Source organism: Salmo salar, chromosome ssa23 (assembly GCF_905237065.1).
Source record: "Salmo salar chromosome ssa23, Ssal_v3.1, whole genome shotgun sequence".
NCBI lineage: Eukaryota > Metazoa > Chordata > Actinopteri > Salmoniformes > Salmonidae > Salmo > Salmo salar.
The window spans coordinates 36,477,809-36,495,090 of record NC_059464.1 but is presented as its reverse complement, the minus strand read 5'-3'; the positions used below and the strand labels follow the sequence as shown (position 1 = coordinate 36,495,090).

Sequence of the window (17,282 nt, the reverse complement as noted above, 5' to 3'; positions counted from 1 at the left end):
AAAAACCCTGCTGCCCTGCTACCCGCAACCCTCAGGGAAGTACTGCATCGCATGATCTGTTGGCTGAGCCACCATCAGCACCGGCCTGTACCCTACCTGCCCTATGCTCTCTCCTGGCCCCACTCAGTCTGAATTTGTCCTGCTAGGTGACCTAAACTGGGGCATGCTTTAACCACCTGACCAAGTCTTAAAACAATGGGACTCCCTAAAGCACTCTCGATTATTACCAATCCCACAAGGTATGACCAAACACCCAGAAAATGCTACTCTCCTTGATGTTATCCTCAAATAGTCCTGATAGGAATCATTCTGGTGTTTTCTGTAATGACCTTAATGATCACTGTTTTACGGCCTGCGTTCGTAATGGCTGCTCAGCTAAACCTGTCCTGATTTGTCACAGACGCTTGCTGAAAAACTTTAATGTCAAGCCTTCCTTCACGACCGAGCTTCTGTAAATTGGTATAGAATCAGCTTGATCCCCTCTGTTGAAGATGCTTGGACCTTCTTTTTTTATATTTTCAGTGGTATTGTTAACAAGTACGCCCCCGTAAAGAAGATTTGAATGAAAAACAAGTTCAGGCCCTGGTTCGACCGTGATCCGGCTGAGTTACTCCACCTCAAGAACACCATTTGGTGAAAAGCTCGGCACACAAATCCTGTCATTCAGGCAAATAAGAAATAAGTGCATTTAGGCTATCCGGAAGGCCAAAGTTAGGTATTCAAGGAGCAGTTCTCTCTCTGTGGGTCTAACCCCAAGACGTTCTGGAAAACGGTGAAAGACCTGGAGGATAAACCCTCCTCTTCACAGCTACCCATGTCCCTTAATGTTGATTATGTGGTTGTTACTGGCAAGAAGTACATGGCTGAGTTCTATAATCACCACTTGATAAAGTCAGGATTCCTATTTGACTCAGCCAGGCCTCCTTGCCCGTCCAACACTTCATCATCTCCCACCCCTTCTAATGCGACTAGCCCTGATGCTCCTCCCTCCTTTTTCACCGCTCCGCCACACAGTTTCTCCCTGCAGGCGGTCACTGAGTCTGAGGTGCTAAAGGAGCTCCTTAAACCTGACCCCAAAATAACATCTGGGTCAGATGGTTTAGATCCTTTCTTCTTTAAGGTTGCAACCCCTATTATTCGCTGAGCCTCTCTCTGACCTTTATAACCTGTCTCCATTGCTTGGAAGGCAGCCACGGTACATCCTTTATTTAAAATGGGGAGATCAAGTTGATCCTAACTGTTATTATAGGCCAATTTCTATCTTGCCCTGTTTATCAAAAGTGTTGGAAAAACGTGTCAGTAATCAACTAACTGGCTTTCTTGATGTCTATAGTATTCTCTCTGGTATGCAAACCAGTTTCTGCTCAGGTTATTGATGTGTCACTGCAACCTTAAAGGTCCTAAATGATGTCACCATTGCCCTTGATTCTAAGCAATGTTGTGCTGCTATTTTATTGACTTGTCCAATGCTTTTGATAGGATAGACCATTCCTTTCTTGTTGATCGGCTAAGGAGTATTGGTGTCTCTGAGGGGTCTTTTGCCTGGTTTGCTAAGTACCTCTCTCAAAGAGTGCAGTGTGTAAATTCAGAACATCTGCTATCGCAGCCACTGCCTGTCACCAAGGTTGTACCTCGATCCTAGACCCCACACTCTTTCCAATTTACATCAACAACATAGCTCAGGCAGTAGGAAGCACTCTCATCCATTTATATGCAGATAATAGTCTTATACTCAGCTGGCCCCTCCCCAGATTTTGTGTTAAATGCTCTACAACAAAGCTTTCTTAATGTCAAACAAGCATCTCTGCCCTTAACCTTGTTCACTCCAAAACAAATCAACAGATGACACAATCTCTATTGCACTCCACACTGCCCTTTCCCACCTGGACAAAAGGAACACCTATGTGAGAATGTTGTTAATTGACTACAGCTCTCATGCATGTTTCAGTGTTATTTGCCTCGAAGCGAGCATAGAAGTAGTTTAGCTCGTCTGGTAGGCTCGTGTCACTGGGCAGCTCTCGGCTGTGCTTCCCTTTGTAGTCTGTAATGGTTTTCAAGCCCTGCCACATCCGACGAGTATCAGAGCCGGTGTAGTACGATTCAATCTAAGTCCTGAATTGACGCTTTGACTGTTTGATGTTTCGTAGGAGGGCATAGTGGGATTTCTTATAAGCTTCCGGGTTAGAGTCCCACTCCTTGAAAGCGGCAGCTCTAGTCTTTAGCTCAGTGTGGATGTTGCCTGTAATCCATGGCTTCTGGTTGGGGTATGTATGTACGGTCACTGTGGGGACGATGTCATCGATGCACTTATTGATGAAGCCAATGACTGATGTGGTGTACTCCTCAATGCCATCGGAGGAATCCAGGAACATATTCCAGTCTGTGCCAGTAAAACAGTCCTGTAGCTTAGCATCTGCTTCATCTGACCACTTTTTTATTGATCTAATCACTGGTGCTTCCTGCTTTAATTTTTGCTTGTATGCAGGAATCAGGAGGATAGAATTATGGTCAGATTTGCCAAATGGAGTGTGAGCAAAAGCTTTGCATGGTTCTCTGTGTGTGGAGTAAAGGTGGTCCAGAGTTTTTTTCCCTCTGGTTGCACATTTAATATGCTGATAGAAATTTGGTAAGACGGATTTAAGTTTCCCTGCATTAAAGTCCCCGGCCACTAGAAGCGCCGCCTCTGGGTGAGCGTTTTCCTGTTTGCTTATGGCGGAATACAGCTCATTGAGTGCGGTCTTAGTGCCAGCATCAGTCTGTGGTGGTATGTAGACAGCTCCGAAAAATACAGATGAAAACTCTCTAGGTAGATAGAGTGGTCTACAGCTTATCATGAGATACTTTACCTCAGGCAAGCAAAACCTTGAGACTTCCTTAAATATTGTGCACCAGTAGTCCACCGCCCCTTGTCTTACCAGACGCGGCTGTTCTATCATGCCGATACAGTGTATAACTAGCCAGCTGTATGTTGATAATGTCATCGTTCAGCCACGATAAGATTTTACAGTTTTGAATGTCCCGTTGGTAGTTTAATCTTCTGCGTAGGTTATCGATTTTATTTTCCAAAGATTGCACGTTTGCTAGCTGAATGGAAGGCAGTGGGGGTTTATTCGATTGCCTAGGAATTCTCAGAAGTCAGCCCGCCCTCCAGCCCCTTTTTCTCCCCCTTCTCTTCGTGCAAATGATGGGGATCTGGGCCTGTTCCCGGGAAAGCAGTATGTCATTCATGTCGGGCTCATTAAAGGAAAAAAAGCATTCTGCCAGTTTGTGGTGAGTAATCTCAGTTCTGATGTCCAGAAGTTATTTTCGGTCATAAGAGACAGTAGCAGCAACATTATGTACAAAATAAGAAAAGGAAAAAAAGTAACAAACAACGTAAAGAAAATAACAAAAAAACACAACTGGTTAGGAACACGTAAAACGTCAACCATCTTTATATAACGATAACTACACCTGTTTGTTCACAAAGCATGTGTCAAATATTTTTTGGGTTGTTGACATACACGCCGGTCATTCCCATGAAACCATTAAAATACCACGGCAGTAGTGATTTTAAATATAAAACATGTAATTTAGTAATATAACAAAATATCATAATAAAGATAGTGTTCTCTACCTTGCACAAATAGTAATTTCAACTTAGGAATTAATTATTTTTGTATTTTATTGCATTTTCTGCTGAAATTCTCATTACCGCAACACGTCCAGCTCTGTCTGAATGTATGTTAATGTTGTAATTTATACCGAGTAAAATGAAAATATTCTGAAAAAAATAAATGGATGTTCAACTAGATGTTTCAAATGACAGAAAAAATATTAACTGAATATTCATGTATAATAATAATCAAAAAATAGTGGAAAAATGAAGTGTCCATGACTGATGTTCTCATCCTCTGCAACATTTTTGAAGGACTGTTTACACACACACAGAGAATTCTTAACAAAGTTTGACTTTGAATGAAGCAACACATCTGCCAGTACCTTCAAGATGGCTACCAGGTAAGCGGATCTCTTTATATTTCTCCAGATAAACATTCTCTTGTCAGACTGCATATACGACAGTATTGATTATCATTACCGATACAGGTAGGTTTCCACATTTAGAAAAAAGTTAGATTTCAAATGTTCTATGAAAATATACTTCATTAATGTCTAATTATGCACATTGAGTAAACATTTTCTTAGTCATCATGTCTTCTCTATTGTTAGCAAAACATGCTAAGATTCCTGATCCTCCGCAACAGCATTCTCACTTATAACTGTGTGTATATATATATATATATATATATATATATATATATATATATATATATATATTAGTTAGTTGAAGTCGGAAGTTTACATAGACCTTAGCCAAATACATTTAAGCTCAGTTTTTCACAATTCCTGACATTTAATCCTTGTAAAAATTCCCTGTCTTATGTCAGTTAGGATCACCACTTTATTTTAAGAATGTGAAATGTCAGAATAATAGTAGAGAGAAGGATTTATTCCAGCTTTTATTTCTTTCATCGCATTCCCAGTGGGTCAGAAGTTTACATACACTATATTAGTATTTGGTAGCATTGCCTTTAAATTGTTTAACTTGGGTCAAACGTTTCGGGTAGCCTTCCACAAGCTTCCCACGATAAATTGGGTGAATTTTTGCCCATTCCTCCTGACAGAGCTGGTGTAACTGAGTCAGGTTTGTAGGTCTCCTTGCTCGCACACACTTTTTCAGTTCTGCCCACAAATGTTCTATAGGATTGAGGTCAGAGCTTTGTGATGGCCACTCCAATACGTTGACTTTGTTGTCCTTAAGCCATTTTGCCACAACTTTGGAAGTGCTTGGGGTCATTATCCATTTGGAAGACCCATTTCCACATAACTTTCCTGCCTCATGATGCCATCTATTTTGTGAAGTGCACCGTCCCTCCTGCAGCAATGCACCCCCACAACATGATGCTGCCACCCCCGTGCTTCACGGTTGGGATGGTGTTCTTTGGCTTGCAAGTCTCCCCCTTTTTCCTCCAAACATAATGATGGTCATTATGGCCAAACAGTTCGATTTTTGTTTCATCAGACCAGAGGACATTTCTCCAAAAAGTACGATCTTTGTCCCCATGTGCAGTTGCAAATTGTAGTCTGGCTTTTTTATGGCGGTTTTGGAGCAGTGGCTTCTTCCTTGCTGAGCGGCCTTTCAGGTTATGTCGACATAGGACTTGTTTTACTGTGGATATAGATACTTTTGTACCTGTTTCCTCCAGCATCTTCACAAGGCCCTTTGCTGTTATTCTGGGATTGATTTGCACTTTTCACACCAAAGTATGTTCATCTCTAGGAGACAGAATGCGTCTCCTTCCTGGGTGGTATGACAGCTGCATGGTCCCATGGTGTTTATACTTGCGTACTATTGTTTGTACAGATGAACATGGTACCTTCAGGCGTTTGGAAATTGCTCCCAAGGATGAGACAGACTTGTGGAGGTCTTGATTGATTTATTTTGATTTTCCCATGATGTCAAGCAAAGAGGCACTGAGTTTGAAGGTGTAAATAAATCATTCTCTCTATTATTATTCTGACATTTCACATTCTTAAAATAAAGTGGTGACCTTATCTGACCTAAGACAAGGAACTTTTACTAGGATTAAATGTCAGGAATTGTGAAAAACTGCGTTTAAATGTATTTGGCAAAGGTCTATGTAAACTTCCGACTTCAACTGTATTTATACTGAGATCAATTGACAGATCATGTGACACTTAGATTGCACACAGGTGGACTTTATTTAACTAATTGTGTGACTTTTGAAGGTAATTGGTTGCACCAGATCTTATTTAGGGGCTTCATGGCAAAGGGGGTGAATACATATGCACGCACCACTTTTCTGTTTAAAATGTTTTATTTTATATTTCACTTCACCAATTTGGACTATTTTGTGTATGTCCATTACATTAAATTCAAATGAAAATCCATTTAAATTACAGGTCGTAATGCAACAAAATAGGAAAAATGCCAAGGGGGTGAATACTTTCGCAATGTTACATACTTTTGAAGCACTACAAAATGAAATGGATTTAACTTGAATCAATGATTGTGCCAATATTATCTCGTTTATTTTCTACATCAAATTGTATAATGTTTAACCATACCTCAGTCTTAGTATACTTATTATCATTACCGAAATCATCAACCTCATTCCCGAAACCTATGTATCATTACCGTAACAGGTATTCATTTAATGAATGGAAAAATAGTAGTTTGCTTTTAAATGCATGTGCAGAATCTATACGTTATGTTCTTTCAGGCTTGCGACATCATTTTGAAAATATGTCAGGTTTCAATGAAATTGTTGTAGATTGCGGTAGGTGTTGCGGGACTGAGAGAAATCAGTCAAAATCAAATAAAAATGTTAATTTAAAAATATATATTATTTCAGAGTTTCAAGTAACTGTGCATGACTGTTAATAATATATGTTTTAAAAATGTGAAAATATATAAGCTTTCCTAATGGTCTTGATGTTTTCAGACCGTTCCAGTAATGAGATTTTTAAAGACTTTTTTCGGAAAATATGTTCAAAAAGTGTTAAATTGTCAGTAAATATTTTTAAATGAATGCTCACAAACACTTCAGACCTTGTTATTAATGTCTCAAAAAGGTTTTTTTTGATGCAAGTCTTTTTAAAGGTTTCATGTTTGAAGTCTTTGAAACCAAGATTTTGCGAGAATCACCCACACGCACGCACGCACGCACGCACGCACGCACGCACGCACGCACGCACGCACGCACGCACACACACACACACACACACACACACACACACACACACACACACACACACACACACACACACACACACACACACACACACACACACACACACACACACACACACACACACACACACACACACACGCACACCAGAAGATGCCTCGTTGACGGAAATACCCGTAGATACATGGTTCCTTATTTCACTACCTCTAAGGACAACAGTATATTAGCCAGGTTATTCTCTATCTGTGAAATTGACATTTTCAGTGTACAGAAATAGGAGCTATTTCACCTAAAGTAATCCACAGGGGAAAAAACCCTGTTAATAAGTCTTGCTACTGTAGCTGTGAATAAGGACACATCAAGGTCCATTTAAACGGTGCAATGGGGTAATCAGAAAACAATTGCTACAAGGTCCCCTAACTCTGACAGGTTTAAATTGTGTACCCTTGGTACTAGGCAGTTTAAAATTGCTTACAGTCAATACATCTTCACATGAGATCATATTTCATAAACCCCTATCAATGCTGTCCCTCTATACAAAGCATCAGCTGCTCTACGACATTGATGGAGATAGAGACGCTTTCTCAGTCTGTCCCTGCTCAAACGCCCCCCTCCCCTGCTATTTATGCAAATTCTCTTCTCTCCTCTCCGCAGCTCCCTTCATCAGCACCAGCCACAGAGGGCCCGCTTCTCACAGCCGTTCAAAGCTTGGCTAATTAGGCTATACAAGTAGATCCTCGGCGCTAAGCAGGGGTTCACTTTGAGACACCCCCTCCCCTCAGAACACTACAGCATTTCCCTCCCTCAGGCCCTTCAAAATACACTCACACAATTATCACTTGCAGAAGAATATAGACACACAGTTACTCAAGCAAATAAAGTGTATTTTGTGTTGTGTAGCCGTTTGGTCTGTACCAGGCAAGGGGATTTAAGACGGGTTAACACTAGGATGGTACAGTATGATCTCTCGTATGTCATCAAAGGGGCCTGACTATCACAAGCAGACATACCCCTCTTAGACAAATCAGATAAGCCTCTCCATGAGACACAAGCAATCAAAAGAGGAAGAGAAGGAAGACTAGATAATTGCATTCACTTTCAGAAAGGGTTTTGCGGCACAAGAGAGCATCTTTACATATAACAGCTGAGTACAAGTTCTAAACCAGAACACTTGATCGTAATAGAGCTTGTTCAGTACTTGGCCATAAGAGTGAAGAACACATATCTCTAGCAAAATATAGATCTGTAGGTGAGACCAGGTACAGTATAGAAGCCTACCTGCTGTAGAGGTCATCTGGGTAGCTGTCATACTCCAAGTCATAGTCAGATCTGAGGAGAGAGAGAGAGAGATGGGCTAAGAGAGAGGGAAAGAGCCATCATCGACAGTGGGTTTTGTCCAACATGTCTCCGGACCTACTCACTGCCACAGTCATACTCTGGACCTACGTTTGTCCTATGGAATAAATATTGTGGATCTTAATGTTTTTCCTCATAATCCTGGACTATCGGACCACCATTTTGTTATGTTTGCAATCGCAACAATAATCTGCTCAGACCCCAACCAAGGATCATCAAAAGCTGTGCTATAAATTCTCTGACAACCCAAAGATTCCTAGACGCCCTTCCAGACTCCCTCCACCTACCCAAGGACGTCAGAGTAAAAAATCGGTTAACCACCTAATTGAGGAACTAAATGTAACCTTAAAAACAAAAAAACATTTGTCATAAGAAATTAGCTCCCTGGTATACAGAAAATACCAGAGCACTGAAGCATACTTCCAGAAAATTGGAACGGAAATGGTGCTACACTAAACTGGATGTCTTCCGACTGGCTTGGAAAGACAGTACCGTGCAGTATCGAAGAGCCCTCACTGCTGCTCGATCATCCTATTTTTCCAACTTAATTGAGGGGAATAAGAACAATCAAAAATGTATTTTTTATACTGTTGCAAAGCTAACTAAAAAGCTGCATTCCCAAGAGAGGATGGCTTTCACTTCAGCAGTGATAAATTCATGAACTTCTTTGACGAAAAGATCATGATCATTAGAAAGCAAATTACGGAGTCTGCACAACACTGCCAGGACCTAGGATCAAGGGAGACACCCAAGTCTTTTAATACTATATCTCTTGACACATTGATGAAAATAGTCTTGGCCTCTAAACCTTTAAGCTGCATACTGGACCCTATTCCAACAAACTACTGAAAGAGCTGCTTCCTGTGCTTGGCCCTCTTATGTTGAACATAATAAATGGCTCTCTATCCACCAGATGTGTACCAAACTCATTAAAGTGGCAGTAATAAAGACTCTCTCTCTCTTGAAAAAGCCAAACCTTGACCCAGAAAATATAAAAAACTATCGACCTATATCGAATCTCCCATTCCTCTCAAACATTTTAGAAAAAGCTGTTGCGAAGCAACTCACTGCTTTCCTGAAGACAAACAATGTATACTAAACGCTTCAGTCTGGTTTTAGACCCCATCAGAGCACTGAGACTGCACTCGTGAAGGTGGTAAATTACCTTTTAATGGTGTCAGACCAAGGCTCTGCATCTATCCTCGTGCTCCTAGACCTTAGTGCTGCTTTTGATACCATCGATCACCACAATCTTTTGGAGAGATTGGAAACCCAAATTGGTCTACACGGACAAGTTCTGGCCTGGTTTAGATCTTAGCTGTCAGAAAGATTGTCTCTGTGGATGGTTTGTCTTCTGACAAATCAACTGTAAATGTCGGTGTTCCTCAAGGTTCCGTTTTAGGACCACTATTGTTTTCACTATATACACTGCTCAAAAAAATAAAGGGAACACTAAAATAACACATCCTAGATCTGAATGAATGAAATAATCTTATTAAATACTTTTATCTTTACATAGTTGAATGTGCTGACAACAAAATCACACAAAAATAATCAATGGAAATCCAATTTATCATCCCATGGAGGTCTGGATTTGGAGTCACACTCAAAATTAAAGTGGAAAACCACACTACAGGCTGATTCAACTTTTATGTAATGTCCTTAAAACAAGTCAAAATGAGGCTCAGTAGTGTGTGTGGCCTCCACGTGCCTGTATGACCTCCCTACAACGCCTGGGCATGCTCCTGATGAGGTGGCGGATGGTCTCCTGAGGGATCTCCTCCCAGACCTGGACTAAAGCATCCGCCAACTCCTGGACAGTCTGTGGTGCAACGTGGCGTTGGTGGATGGATCGAGACATGATGTCCCAGATGTGCTCAATTGGATTCAGGTCTGGGGAACGGGTGGGCCAGTCCATAGCATCAATGCCTTCCTCTTGCAGGAACTGCTGACACACTCCAGCCACATGAGGTCTAGCATTGTCTTGCATTAGGAGGAACCCAGGGCCAACCGCACCAGCATATGGTCTCACTAGGGGTCTGAGGATCTAATCTCGGTACCTAATGGCAGTCAGGCTACCTCTGGCGAGCACATGGAGGGCTGTGGGGCCCCCCAAAGAAATGCCACCCCACACCATGACTGACCCACCGCCAAACCGGTCATGCTGGAGGATGTTGCAGGCAGCAGAACGTTCTCCACGGCGTCTCCAGACTGTCACGTCTGTCACATGTGCTCAGTGTGAACCTGCTTTCATCTGTGAAGAGCACAGGGCGCCAGTGGCGAATTTGCCAATCTTGGTGTTCTCTGGCAAATGCCAAACGTCCTGCACGGTGTTGGGCTGTAAGCACATACTACCCTCATGGAGTCTGTTTCTGACCGTTTGAACAGACACATGCACATTTGTGGCCTGCTGGAGGTCATTTTGCAGGGCTCTGGCAGTGCTCCTCCTTGCACAAAGGCGGAGGCAGCGGTCCTGCTGCTGCGTTGTTGCCCTCCTACGGCCTCCTCCACATCTCCTGATGTACTGGCCTGTCTCCTGGTAGCGCCTCCATGCTCTGGACACTACGCTGACAGACACAGCAAACCTTCTTGCCACAGCTCGCATTGATGTGCCATCCTGGATGAGCTGCACTACCTGAGCCACTTGTGTGGGTTGTAGACTCCGTCTCATGCTACCACTAGAGTGAAAGCACCGCCAGCATTCAAAAGTGACCAAAACATCAGCCAGGAAGCATAGGAACTGAGAAGTGGTCTGTGGTTACCACCTGCAGAACCACTCCTTTATTGGCGGGTGTCTTGCTTATTGCCTATCATTTCCACCTGTTGTCTATTCCATTTGCACAACAACATGTGAAATGTATTGTCAATCAGTGTTGCTTCCTAAGTGGACAGTTTGATTTCACAGAAGTGTGATTGACTTGGAGTTACATTGTGTTGTTTAAGTGTTCCCTTTATTTTTTTGAGCAGTATATATTACCTCTTGGTGATGTCATTCGGAAACATAATGTTAACTTTCACTGCTATGCGGATGATACACAGCTGTACATTTCGATGAAACATGGTGAAGCCCCAAAGCCTGTGTTTCAGACATAAGGAAGTGAATGGCGGCAAATTCTTTGCTTTTAAACTCGGACAAAACAGAGATGCTAGTTCAAGGTTCCAAGAAACAAAGAGATCTTCTGTTGGATCTGACAATTAATCTTGATGGTTGTACAGTCATCTCAAATAAAACTGAAGGACCTAAGCGTTACTCTGGACCCTGATCTCTCTTTGCGAACATATCAAGAATATTTCAAGGACAGCTTTTTTCTATCTTCGTAACATTGCAAAAATCAGAAACTTTCTGTAGAAAAATGATGTATAAAATTAATCCACGCTTTTGTCACTTCTAGACTAGACTACTGCAATGCTCTACTTTCCAGCTACCCAGATAATACACTAAATAAACTTCAGTTAGTGCTAAACACGGCTGCCAGAATCTTGACTATATCCAAAAAATGTGATCATATTACTCCAGTGCTAGCCTCTCTACACTGGCTTCCTGTTAAGGCTAGGGCTGATTTCAAGGTTTTACTGCTAACCTACAAAGCAATACATGGGCTTGCTCCTACCTATCTTTCCGATTTGGTCCTGCAGTACATACCTACATGTATGCTACGGTCACAAGACGCAGGCCTCCTTACTGTCCCTAGAATCTCTAAGCAAACAGCTGGAGGCAGGGCTTTCTCCTATAGAGCTCATAGAGCTACATTTTTATGGAATGGTCTGCCTATCCATGTGAGACTTGCAGACTCGGTCTCGACCTTTAAGTCTTTATTGAAGACTCATCTCTTCAGTAGGTCCTATGATTGAGTGTTGTCTGGCCCAGGGGTGTGAAGGTGAACAGAAAGGCACTGGAGCGACAAACCATCCTTGCTGTCTCTGCCTGGCCGGTTACCCTCTCTCCACTGGGATTCTCTGCCTCTAACCCTATTACGGGGACTGAGTCACTGACTTACTGGTGCGCTTCCATGATGTCCCTAGAAGGGGTACGCCACTTGAGTGGGTTTAGTCACTGACGTGATCTTACTGTCCGGGTTGGTGCCCCCCTCGGGTTCGTGCTGTTGGGGAGATCTTTGTTGGCTATACTTGGCCTTGTCTCAGGGTAGTAGGTTGGTGGTTGAAGATATCCCTCTAGTGGTATGAGGGGCTGTGCTTTGGCAAAGTGGGTAGGGTTATATCCTGCCTGTTTGGCCCTGTCCAGGGGTATCGTTGGACAGGGCCACAGTGTCTCCCGACCCCTCCTGTCTCAGCCTCCAGTATTTCTGCTGCAATAGTTTGTGTCAGGGGGCTAGGGTAAGTCTGTTATATCTGGAGTATTTATTCTGTCTCATCTGGTGTCCTGTGTGAATTTAAGTATGCTCCCTCTAATTCTCTCTCTCTTTCAGGGACCTGAGCCCTAGGACCATGCCTCAGGACTACCTGGCCTAATGACTCCTTGCTGTCCCCAGTCCACCTGGTCATGCTGCTGCTCCAGTTTCAACTGTTCTGCCTGCGGCTATGGAACCCTGACCTGTTCACCACTGGACGTGCTACCTTGTCCCGGAACTGCTGTTTTGGACCCTCTCTCTACCGCACCTGCTGTCTCTTTACTCCTGAGGTGCTGACCTGTTGCACCCTCTACAACCACTGTGATTATTATTATTATCTGACCCTGCAGGCCATCTATGAACGTTTGAACATCTTGGCCATGTTCTGTTATAATCTCCACCCGGCACAGCCAGAAGAGGACTGGCCACCCCTCATAGCCTTGTTCCTCTCTAGCTTTCTTCCTAGGCTCTGGCCTTTCTAGGGAGTTTTTCTACATCTGCATACCTTGCTGTTTTAGGATGGGTTTCTGTACAGCACTTTGTGACATCGGCTGATGTAAAAAGGGCTTTATAAATATGTTTGATTGATTGATTGAATAGAACAGCTTTCAGAGGGCGGGAGACAGAGGGGGATATGATGGGTGTTAGAAGGGGAAGGATATAACACGTGTCAATGGGGACGGATTGGTGGCTTGTCCATGGAGTAGACAGGTACAGACACTTACGGCTGTGTTATGTTTTAACATCCTCAGAACCTTGGCCTGCATTGTTGAATCCCAGTCACTAAGGTATACCCAGCACTCTCTGAGTATCTCATCTCTTCCTCTTTTTCTCCGTTCCTTCTCCTTCACACTCATCAGGGAAGTGAACTGTGCTCCCCTCTAAGAGCTTACCTGTCCATTATCGCAGATTTGGTTGGATTTGGTTGAATGGTTTTTAAAATCACAGGGGCTATAGCTGTCTGGTAAAATAACAGTATCTGTGTTCAACCTGGGAGGTCAAGCAGAGAGGGAGGGGAAACGGTCATGCTGTCAGGGTGCGTTCTTCTGTCAGACGAGAGACAGCATTTCAGACATTAAAGAAAATAATAGGGTTACAATTCCAGCACATTTCCATTACACTGTTGACTATTGATATACGTAATGGTTTCAGGGCTCCCCTGCATCACAGAGATGTGATCAAATCTAAACACGACAACTATCAACTCCATCCTCGGCTCAGCCTCTGACTCGCTCAGTGAAGTGTACACTACACACTGACATACACACTCAGTGGCCTGCTGCGGGAACACAAACAGTCCTGTTGCTGATGTTAACGTTACCCAACACAGCCATCCATCCAATAAGGAGTAAACACAACACACTGTCTCAGACACTCTGAAATGTGGCATAGCACCGCCTGCAGAGAAATGAAGAGCCACTTACTGGGCCAAGCTGTGTAGAGGGAGAGATGAAGACTAGAGAGAGAGAGAGGGAGAGATGAAGACTAGAGAGAGAGAGAGATGAAGACTGGAGAGATATGAAGACTAGAGAGAGAAAGAAAGATGAAGACTAGAGAGAGAGAGATGAGGACTAGAGAGTGAGAGATGAAGACTAGAGGAAGAGAGAGAAAGAAAGATGAAGACTAGAGAGAGATGAAGACGAGAAAGAGAGAGAGATGAAGACTAGAGAGAAATGAAGACGAGAGAGAAAGATGAATAGAGAGAGAGAGAGATGAAGACTAGAGAGAGAGAGAGATGAAGACTAGAGAGAGAGAGAGAGAGAGAGAGCTAAGACTAGAGAGAGACCTTCCATAACAAAGCCATCACCTACAGAGAGATGAACCTAGAGAAGAGTCCCCTAAGCAAGCTGGTCATGGGGCTTTGTTCACAAACAGAGCCACAGGACAGCAACACAATTAGACCCAACCAAATCATGAGAAAAAATGTATAATTATTTGACACATTGGAAAGCTTAAACAAAAAAACTGAGCAAACTAGAATGCTATTTGGCCCTAAACAGAGAGTACACAGTTGCAGAATACCTGACCACTGTGAGTGATCTAAAATTAAGGAAAGATTTGACTATGTACAGATTCAGTGAACATAGCCTTGCTATTGAGAGAGGCAGCCATAGCCTGTCTTCTCTCGGGAGCCAAGTCAGCCTGTGTCCACTGCCCACAAAATGAGGTGGAAACTGTGCTACACTTCCTAACCTCCTACCAGATGTTTGACCATATTAGAGACACATATTTCCCACAGATCACACAGACCTACAAAGAATTTTAAAACAAATCAAACATTGATAAACTCTCATATCTGTTAGGCGAAATACCGCAGTGTGCAATCACAGCAGCAAGATGTGTGGTCCGTGGCCATGAGAAAAGGAGCACAAACAACATTGTAAATACAACCTAGATTTATGTGTTAATTTATTTTCCCTTTCATACTTCAGACTTGCACATTGTTACACTGTACATAGCCAATAATATAACATTTGAAATGTCTATATTTTCTTAAAAGGTTTGGTATTAATCAGCATCTAACTGTATTATTGACTTTGGCCACGGCCAAGCTGCTCACCATGTACTACTGAGCGGTGTACAACAATGCAGTGAACCATTCATATTGATCTGTTTATAACCAAGCATTTAACTATGACTATTGATCTGTCTGTGGACACGACAAAGCTCTCTGAGCTCAGCCCTTCTAAACATATTGGATGACTCTTTCATTCCACATGGAGATGTTACCTCCTGCCTGCATTGTTGGAATTAGATATCATATCAAAGATAATTAAACTAAGATGTTACCTCCTGCCTGCATTGTTGGAATTAGATATCATATCAAAGATAATTAAACTAAGATGTTACCTCCTGCCTGCATTGTTGGAATTAGATATATCAAAGATAATTCAATCGTATGTACTTGCCTCATAATGTCTTACTGTTCCCCATGTGTTTACTGTTTAATGGGCTGTTTAGTCCCACTGATCTATAACAGTGAAGAGTAACACTCCCACCATGTAATACATGAGATCATTAGCTATTTGTTGTTCCCATGTGGGGAATGCTGTGTTACCCAGCATTTCAAATTATCAACGATAGGCTAACAGGTACAGTGAGACATCCTTAGTATTTACAGAGGAATGTTTTCTGGGAGGCAAATCAATCTCTTTCTTTTTCTCTGGTTTTGATGAGCTGCAGAGCAGGAAGTCAAAGGAGATTGTTAATCTACACAAAACAATCCTGTTTAGACTTAGTGCTCCATCCAGACAAATTTGTCCTGTAGGTAAGCTGTTTGAAGCTCAGATAGAGTGCATAAGTAACTTAGGCACGTGAACACAATGACAAAGCTAAACAGAGGTAAACTGAGGTAAAACTGAGTGGTACAGTACAGAGGTAAACTCAGGGAAAAGTAAGGTGGTTTCGAAATGCTGTAGAGGTAAGCCATGGTGAGTAGTACATGTCCACATTGGCACAATGTGGGCTAAAATATTGACCCCACAAAGGCTGCCCACATTGGGCCGATGCGCCTTTGCTCATCGGCTCCACATTGGCCCCAAGGGCAGCCCTCACTCTGCCTGAAATAAGCCCACCGTTTTGGATCGGCTGCTCGTTACATTGTATCACAAAGACAAAGTGGTTACTATCATAAGTGACCCCAAACTTGTTTTTACACGCAACGTGCTTTAGCACTCGGCAGTCCCGTTCTGTGAGCTTGTGTGGCCTACCACCTTGCGGCTGAGCCATTGTTGTACCTAGATGTTTCTACATCACAATAACAACACTTACAGTTGACCAGGGCAGCTCTAGAAGGGTAGACGGTACCACGTTGAAAGTCACTGAGCTCTTCAATAAAGCCATTCCACTGCCAATGTTTGTCTATGGAGATTGCATGGCTGTGTGCTTGATTTTATACTCCGGTACGCAATGGGTGTGGCTGAAATAGCCAAATCCACTAATTTGAAGGGGTGTCCACATACTTTTTGTATTTACTATATAGTGTATATGTTTACCAGAGAAACATAAAAGTTTCTCATGTCACATGCACTTTTCTGTCTTTTTACGGACCTCACCATTGGCGGTGTACAATATCGTGTTTTTGTTGACCACACAACAGAAGACAAACTGGAATGACACTCTCAGTGTCAGTAAGTTCAGAAAACAAAACAGAAAATCAAAAAATAATAATATTTTTGGAGGAACGGAAACAGAACAGGGAACGAAGGGATCTCTAGTGTTCCCGGAACAGAACCGTTATTTTCAAATCTTGGGAACATCTTGGTAATGTCATTTTTAGTTCCAAAAATATTTTTCATGTGTAGTATATAATTCTATAAAGTTGTAATGCTAATAATAACTTAATTAAACACATTCCAATTCACATCATGACGTTCAGCGCTTAAAGCCCCTTCCATCTTCACCCTTGTGTTTCTCTCCACATCCGTGAAATTTCAGTCACATCTCAAGCCTGCACTTAGCTGACCAATCAAACATGTAAACAACTATTTTACCCGTTCCACTTTCCACAGCAAGCTGCACTATCGACGCTAATTGGGCGAGTAAATTAATGAGCTAAATGTAAAAACAATGTTGCTTTCATGGGTTAAAAAAAAAATACAGAAAAAGGAACTATACGAATTCAAACTTTTTGGGGGTTTGAACCAGTTCAGAACATTATTTTCTGGTCGGAAGACTGGAACAGAACAAAGAAAATAGGGGTTCCCCTCGGAACGGAAAGATTCTAAAATTATTTCGGTTCCAACCCCTGATTCCGAGGTAATTGGCTTTAATGTTCCGAACCCGTCATTGGCTTGAATGGTGTCAGCAATTTTCATCTAGTATT

The 17,282-nt window shown here is 42.4% G+C and overlaps 1 protein-coding gene across 5 annotated transcripts in view; it reads right to left on the bottom strand.

The window, feature by feature from the left end:
* The window catches only part of LOC106584532 (RNA-binding Raly-like protein), a 76,036-nt gene that overhangs the window by 12,687 nt on the left and 46,067 nt on the right, over positions 1-17,282 (bottom strand). For 3 of the 5 annotated variants that reach the window (XM_045706055.1, XM_014169936.2, XM_014169933.2), the window contains one exon: positions 8,031-8,081. The exons of the other annotated variants lie outside the window; for them this stretch is intronic. In XM_045706055.1, coding sequence (XP_045562011.1) covers positions 8,031-8,081 — 51 coding nt within the window. The remainder of the gene's footprint in view (positions 1-8,030; positions 8,082-17,282) is intronic. 5 annotated transcript variants of the gene reach the window in all.